At 39.0% G+C, this 8,243-nt stretch overlaps 1 protein-coding gene across 1 annotated transcript in view; it reads left to right on the top strand.

Moving 5' to 3' along the window:
* Window positions 1-620: 620 nt before the first annotated feature.
* Window positions 621-8,243, top strand: part of LOC134676435 (exportin-7-B) — an 84,475-nt gene continuing 76,852 nt past the window's right edge. The window contains 6 exon segments of the mRNA XM_063534831.1: window positions 621-645; window positions 1,744-1,839; window positions 2,239-2,360; window positions 5,282-5,381; window positions 5,837-5,944; window positions 7,670-7,797. Of these exon segments, the coding sequence (XP_063390901.1) occupies window positions 631-645; window positions 1,744-1,839; window positions 2,239-2,360; window positions 5,282-5,381; window positions 5,837-5,944; window positions 7,670-7,797 (569 nt within the window). The 5' untranslated portion in view covers window positions 621-630.

Raw genomic sequence — 8,243 nt, 5'->3', positions numbered from 1 at the left:
ATCAAATTTATTTTGGTGATAAAGAACTCTATACTCTGTCCAGCTTTTTCCTTCAGTAGAAAAGAGCGTAGGCGCGAAGAGATTCTTTGGCGAAGAGTTACAGTCAGGCCGAGAAAAGTCTGCAAGCGTCATTTTATACGTCAAACTTCTATGAAATTATAGCGTGTAAATAACACTTGCACTGCGTGGGCTATCAAAATCGCTACAGACTTTTCTTGGCGTAACTCGATAGAGTTGGAATGCTAATCCCATAGAAAATTTGAATTTCGCTCCTTTTTCTACTGACAAATGCGTTTGACCGTCTATACAAACTCTCTAACATGATTGGATAATGAATGGCACCTTTAAATAAAATATTTTGAACGCATTCATACTCGCGTTTTGTTTACAGTATATGCAAAATTAATTGCCTTAACGAGATATACGAATACATTATAGGCATTTAATTTTAAATTAATTTAAGTACCTCTTAGTAGTGGACATTTTAACTTAAAATAATTTCTTATTATAATACCATTAATGTAAGAATTTATTTAAGTGAATGTGTATACCTGAAATGCGCACTACATGTGGCATACCTAGCCTTAAGCAATATCAAAACGTCATTTCAAATGCGAGAAAATAACAAAGATGGCCGAAGAACAGGTGAGTACCAAAATATTGCGATTTTTATCCAATATTAACTTAATTCAGGCTCTTTGAGACTGACAGATGATCCTATAATAATCTAAAATTCAGGTAATTAACTTCTTTCCAATGTTCGTGCATAACTTGCACGTGTTTTTTGAAGTGCATTTCCGGACTCCATACTATGGTTTGACACAGTTTTTGCTATAAATTTTCGTGTTATTTACCTATTATACATGATTATGTGGTGTGCGGTTATGCGTCAGATGAAGCAATATGCAACACTTGACACATATACCGGCGCTTTGGTTATATTTTGATGCTAGTTGTTGACGTATTTCATGTAACCCGTACCCTTGAATTTGGCTTGTCAATGTTTTCATTTAGATGCCATTCCTATTGCAATATTTCGACATCCGCAACACGTACACTAAACCAATCTAACTTACACTCAATTGCTTTAGGTAGGTGTACTATTCTTGGTCCTAATTGAATACTTTCCTCATGCATGATCAATATTTTCACCAACTATTAAAAGAACCAGGACTTCTTATTAGATTTTTTTGCAATTTAAGTATATTCAGTTAATAGATTCTCATAAATCCATGTATAGTATAATATAGTATAGTAAACTATACATGGATCTATGAGAAACTATTTAAGAATATACTTGAAAGAAATTAATATACATAAAAACCATATAGCATACAGTATAAGTGACCAAAAACTACTGTTTGATGTAACCAGGTATCCACAATGAACTGCAAACACTTACCCCCTTATTCATCTTCTTCTTCTTCTTTGTCGTAACCTCATGACTGAGGGTCGTGACCGCCATAAGTTGCGTTTTCTTGGATTGCTCTCCAACCTGGCCGATAAATTCAATAATAATCGTTTTTCCCTTTCCGACATATTGGTATGATGGAAAGGGATAAACAATTATTATCGGCTTGTCAACTTTAGTTAACGTTTATGAATAAAGGGGTTACTGTCTTAGTGGAACACCTCACCCAGTTAGCTATTTTTGCTGCTGATTTGAACTGGGTTAACAGTTTAACCAGTTAACCACGGCTTATTGCGATGGAGCAAGTGGCCTTATTGTATCTGTTTCTGCAGGAGGTGATACAGATAGAGTTGCTGTGCAAGCAACTTTACGAGTCTCAGGACCCGGAGGTGCGGGACCGGGCTGAGAAGGCCGTCGTCGCTTTTCAGGTAAATTATTAAACATTTAATACGATTTCCCAGCATACAACATGTTACACTGAGCCTTGCAACTTGGTTTAATATTTTTTTTTACATATTTTACATATATTATTTCCTTGACTGTACGTGTACATATTGCTAATCTTAATCTCGTATCATTTTTGATAGCAAAATATAGGTGTTTGAAGACTGGGTTTCCGCAAATCGACGTCATATTGCGCCTATTTTGCGTTGAGGGCATTACTCTTGCCAACCCAACTCTAGCACGAAGCCTAGCAGACCCTTAATATAGTTAACAACTTCTGTAGGCCTAGCACACGATTGGCGCGACAATCTTTTTCTAACTATGATAATTCTTTAATTATTAACCATAACTTTAAGTAATAACCATAATGCTATCATTGACAGGAGTCCCCGGACACCCTTAGCAAATGCCAGGCGCTCCTGGAGCGCGCGGACTCCGCGTACTCCCAGCTGCTGGCCGCCACGACCCTCGCCAAGCTCATCAGCAGGTGAGACCGTAACCAGAAGCCCCGCTAATCTTTGACAGGAGTCCCCGGACACCCTGAGCAAATGCCAGGCGCTCCTGGAGCGCGCGGACTCCGCGTACTCCCAGCTGCTGGCCGCCACGACCCTCGCCAAGCTCATCAGCAGGTGAGACCATGATCAGAAGCCCCGCTAATCTTTGACAGGAGTCCCCGGACACCCTGAGCAAATGCCAGGCGTTCCTGGAGCGCGCGGACTCCGCGTACTCCCAGCTGCTGGCCGCCACGACCCTCGCCAAGGTCATCAGCAGGTGAGACCATGACCAGAAGCCCCGCTAATCTTTGACAGGAGTCCCCGGACACCCTGAGCAAATGCCAGGCGCTCCTGGAGCGCGCGGACTCCGCGTACTCCCAGCTGCTGGCCGCCACGACCCTCGCCAAGCTCATCAGCAGGTGAGACCATGACCAGAAGCCTCACCAATCACTACATCTTATAAAAAAACCGGGCAAGTGCGAGTCGGACTCGCGCACGAAGGGTTCCGTACCATAACTCAAAAAAAAAACGGAAAATGCAAAAAGAAAACGGTCACCCATCCAAGTACTGACCACGCCCGACGTTGCTTAACTTTGGTCAAAAATCACGTTTGCTGTATGGGAGCCCCACTTAAATCTTTATTTTATTCTGTTTTTAGTATTTGTTGTTATAGCGGCAACAGAAATACATCATCTGTGAAAATTTCAACTGTCTAGCTATCACGGTTCGTGAGATACAGCCTGGTTGTCACCACGGACAGACGGACGGACGGACGGACAGCGAAGTCTTAGTAATAGGGTCCCGTTTTACCCTTTGGGTACGGAACCCTAAAAACAAACAAAACTGGCCCGCCACAAAAACTCTGGTGTTGGAAAATGCTGTAACTATTTCCTTGGGGCTGGTGGGACTCTGCGCTCTGCAACTGCGGTGAAGAGGCTCAAACTGTTGAGCATATTATACAGCGCTGCCCTCTGCACTATTTTCCAGGCCAGGGGGCCTGTATAAGATCTGTATAAATTAACAGCTGACGTAATCTCGTGGCTCGGGACCCTAAATGTGGATTTATAATTATTTTATTTAGCTACTTACTTAAATATTGTTTGAGAATGGTTATGTATACGCCATATGATTAAATAAGTAAGAAAAACCGGCCAAGTGCGAGCCGGTCTCGCGCACGAAAGGTTCCGTACCGTTATGCAAAAAACGGCCAAAAAATCATATTTGCTGTATTGGGGGCCCCTAGGCCGTGGGGAAGTAAATATTTATTAAATTCTGTTTTTAGTATTTGTTGTTATAGCGGCAACAGAAACACAACATCTGTGAAAATTTCAACTGCCTACTTGCCTGGCTATCACGGTTCATGAGATACATGGTGACAGACAGACAGACGGACCACAGAGTCTTAGTAATAGGATCCCGTTTTTACCGTTTGTTACCGTATATCGGGAGCTCGAAAACAATAAAAAAGGTAATCACGGTTCATATCCCGGTCGATATAAGTCTAGTGAATTTGATAATTGTAAGTTTAGATCATTTAGATAAAAATCAAGGCCACCACGTGCCTTATCTGTACTCGCAATTTGTATTTGTTCTTACCTTAATTACCATAAGTAAACATATTCTAGAATCTAGATGTTTTTTTAATTAATTTTTCTGGATATAATTACACTTCTCTACTCTATGGTGGTTAGGGTGGGTCATTTTAACTTTTTTTTTATTTCATAGGGGGCACAGTTAAAAAAAGGTGCCATTTGGTGATTAATTATTGCACATATTTTTATTTTATTTTTAGCTTTAATTTTACTGCCTCCGGATTTTAGTCAAAGTTTTTGCTAAATGTATGGACATTATGAAAAAAAATGTTTCTTTTTGAGTACTTTTTTGATATATTTATTGGCTCTGAACCTTTACCATGCTATTTCGAGCTAAAAATGGTATAACTTTTTAGCTAAAGTTTGAATAAAGAGGCGATACATAAATATACTCAGCAGACCATACAAAACATAACAATATTTATATGAAAACTTTGAAATCGATCCGGAGGCAGAAAATGAATTCTGATTACAGAATAATTTGAAATACTGTTTATTGGCATTATTACGCAAGTTTTTGTAACTGTGCCCGAAGGATAACTAATACTTTTTTTTTCTCCATACACGAGTGACCCACCCTAATGGTGGTTCCAAAATAAAAACACAATAATGCAATGTTAGTCTGTATACAATAAACGTCTGCACGAATATTTACAGTAATAAATAATACTGTTAAAAATATCTTATCACTAACTATTAATATATAATATAAAAAACGGCAAAAATATAACGTTTGTCTGTCTGTTTGCCTCACTTAAATATTTAATATATTCTTTTTTTAGTATTTTTTTGTTGTTATAGCGGCAACAGAAATACTGAAAATTTCAACAGTCTAACTATCACGGTTCGTGAGATACAGCCTGGTGACAGACGGACGGACGGACGACAGCAGAGTCTTAGTAATAGGGTCCCGTTTTACCATTTGGGTACGGAACTCTAAAACTAGAAAACATGTTAACCTTTTGAACGCCAAACGCCGATCCATTTCCCTTGCCACTGACGCCACGGGGGTAAAAATTAGTTTTGTGAATAAATAATGCCATCCTACAAGTGGGGTGTTTTTCAGTAGTAGTAGTTCATCAAAAAACGATCGACGTCAAATGCCGTCTTTGGCGTCGTCACGTCAAAGGTTTGCATAGATGGCGCCATCATAGCTTGCCCCTTTTTCTATGAGATTTGGCTTAAAGGGCTGGCATCCAGGGTATTAAAAAAACAAAAATTTGACATAATTCTAGGGATTGACGGGGCAAGCTATGATGGCGCCATCTGCTAAAAACTTCCACCGGCCAACCCCATTGCCGAGTGTGGTGGCCTTAAGGTTAAAATATTGTATTTTTCAGGTCCACAACGAGTTTAACGGTGCAGCAGCGGCTGGACATCCGCAACTATGCGTTGAACTACCTCGCCACGCGCCCCAAGCTCGCGAACTTCGTTGTTCAGGTACTATCGCCCACGCTGTTAAGCCGACCACTGACTATAGTTCGTTTTTTTAGCATTAGAAAGAACTTGCAAGAAGGTAAGCGATCTTGACATGTCTTTTAATTGAAAAACGCTTTTTAAATATCAAAAACTATTATTTATGAAAGCAGAAGAATATAAATGATCGTGTTAGATTCATAATTGCTACATATTTGCCGTAACTTATTTTTAAAATGCGTTTTTCAATTAAAAGACACATCAAGATTGTTTACCTTATTAATGCTAAAAAAACGAACTTTAAAAAACGAAATTAGGTTGAATTTAATTTGTTCGAAAATTTTATGAGACAAATTAAATGCTGCCTACTTTGTTTTTATTAAGGTTGATATTCCATCGAAACTGAGTGTACATCCTAATGTACATTGGGCAGCACGAGGCTAGAGTACTAAATAAATGTTTGTTGTTGTTTCCTCCAGGCGTTGGTGGCGCTGTTCGCGCGCATCACCAAGCTGGGCTGGTTCGACATGGTCAAGGAGGAATTCGTGTTTCACAACGTCATGGGAGACGTCGGGACCTTCTTACAGGTGACATACTAAAATTATTACAGCTTTAAGGCTTCGTCACACAGGCGCGTTTTCCAAGCGGGGCGTAAAAGCGGCGCGCCTCGCTTACGTCCCGCCCGGAAAACTGTGTGACGAAGCCTTTAGCCCTCGTACTGTTGGATTTGAATTATTTTATGAATGAATGAACGTTTATTCACAAGTATATATGGTACAGTACAGTTGATGTTATAAATTTACATTGTTGGCCCTTAATATGTTCCGCCATAAGGCATGTGAAAATTGTTTTTCTCAAACATGCAATGAAATATTGATGTTATGTTCCTTATAATAGGCTGCGAAGTATGACGTTTCAGGTGCGGCTAGGACAAAAGGTCGTTAATGGAATTTCATACACATCTTGCAGTCCTAGGCCCGCAAAGTCCTCTTTTTTAATTTTCATTTCACAGATATTTGTGACACAGCATCGTGGCATTCATCCATTAAAAAAAACTAGAGGCAGTATTTGCTTTATGGTTCGTAATGACACTCTGCCACTACGCCTATAAAAAAAAAACAAAAAATAATGTTTGCTATAATTTGCAGTTTTATTTGTATAAAATCAACATGAACTTAATAAATAATACATTCTATAATTTTATAATTTTAAATTATATATTTAACTACACAAATAAAACATTTAAAATATTTCATCTAAACGTTAGCGGTAAAAAGGTCTACTCAAACACGCGTAGTTATATTTTTTAAACTGTTATGGAGGTAAAGTTGAAAAATATTCATTCTGTTTTATTGGATTTATGGTGCGTTGTTGATTTTTTGACTTTAATATGAGTTCCGACGAAATAATGAAATTAATATTAATTGTAATCGTAGGTGTTGAAATTGGCAGCGTAAGCAGAATTGATTTTAAATAACTTGCTGCCTCTGCCGCCAAGTCAAAGACGAAGTATGTATATGGTTGCTTATGGCAATTTTATTATTTGAGAAACTAAGAAAAATGGCTTACAGTTTATTAAAAACAGTTTTGTGGCATATTTTAAATGAATGTAACTACAAATTCGTCAACACTGTGGAAATTATACTTATTTACTCCATGCATAAAGCAACGATGTATGTGAAACATGATATCAATATGCAAGACTATGTAAACTTATGTGACGAAAACGACAGTCAGACGGATACAAGGCGAAAAAATCAAAGATACATGAAAATATACGGGTAGTAAAAATACACGACTCGTGTAAAACATACGCGTGATAATGATATAGGTACGTGTTGGTTATATTTTGGGTGTAGTTTACTTTTAGTTTTTTCTATAAATAAAACTTGGGTTTCGTGGATTTTTTATTTTATTTATTTCATTGCATGTTTGAGAAAAGCACTATACATACCTCGGCGGGAAATGGGGTTGCCCGCGCTCAGACCTATCCGGCCTCGCTTCGCTCGGCCGTCTATATGTCTTCGGCCGGCAACCCCTTTCGTCCCGGCCTCTGTAGTAATGCACTATTTCCATGACATGACAAAGCCATGTATGTGAACATTAACTGCGCAAAAAGATGGCAGTAAATGTAATGTAGCTACATATACTACAAAATAAAATTAAATCGTTGTCTGAGTACCCACAACACAAGCCTTCTTCAGCTTACTGTGGGACTTAGTCAATCTGTGTAAGAATGTCATATCATATAATAAAATAAAAAATATTTACCATGACAGTAACTCTCTATTTCAAATTCTCATTAATTGCAGGGTCCAGCAGAGATGTGCACAATAGGAGTGCAGTTACTATCGCAGCTGGTTCTAGAGATGAATCAAGTGTCGGAAGCTGACGCCAACCGCTCGCTGGCCAAACACAGGAAGATCGCTTCTTCATTTAGGTACGTAATGATGCTATACACCGCCCGCCTACATGAGCCCCGCCCCCATAGAAGACATATCTAGTGATGGGTCAAATCGAAAAAATTTCAAACCGACTAAGTGCTTGCACCATCCCACTAACCCGGGGTTTACCGGTTAAACCGATAACCCAGTGTAAAATTGTACTGGTAACCATGGTAACTCCAGGTTTAACCGGGTTAATGAATAGTGCAAGTAGCCCTAAATCGACTCCAATTTAAACCCAAATCGGTTTGCAAACCAATTTGGCCAAGTCGATTCGATCTTCAATTGATTTTACAACCCTTTTGTTGCCCAACCACTGTCACGCCCACCGCTGAACAGCTGCCAGGCGCCCGGATTAATTAATAATGCTAGTATGGCACACTAACTAGAGGGATTACGTTGCTCTATAAATTGCTATTATGAGTTTTCTTGCTTATGTTCA

This window comes from Cydia fagiglandana, chromosome 24 (assembly GCF_963556715.1).
Source record: "Cydia fagiglandana chromosome 24, ilCydFagi1.1, whole genome shotgun sequence".
NCBI lineage: Eukaryota > Metazoa > Arthropoda > Insecta > Lepidoptera > Tortricidae > Cydia > Cydia fagiglandana.
Note: the sequence above shows the minus strand (reverse complement) of the source record. Positions and strands in the feature narration are given on the sequence as shown.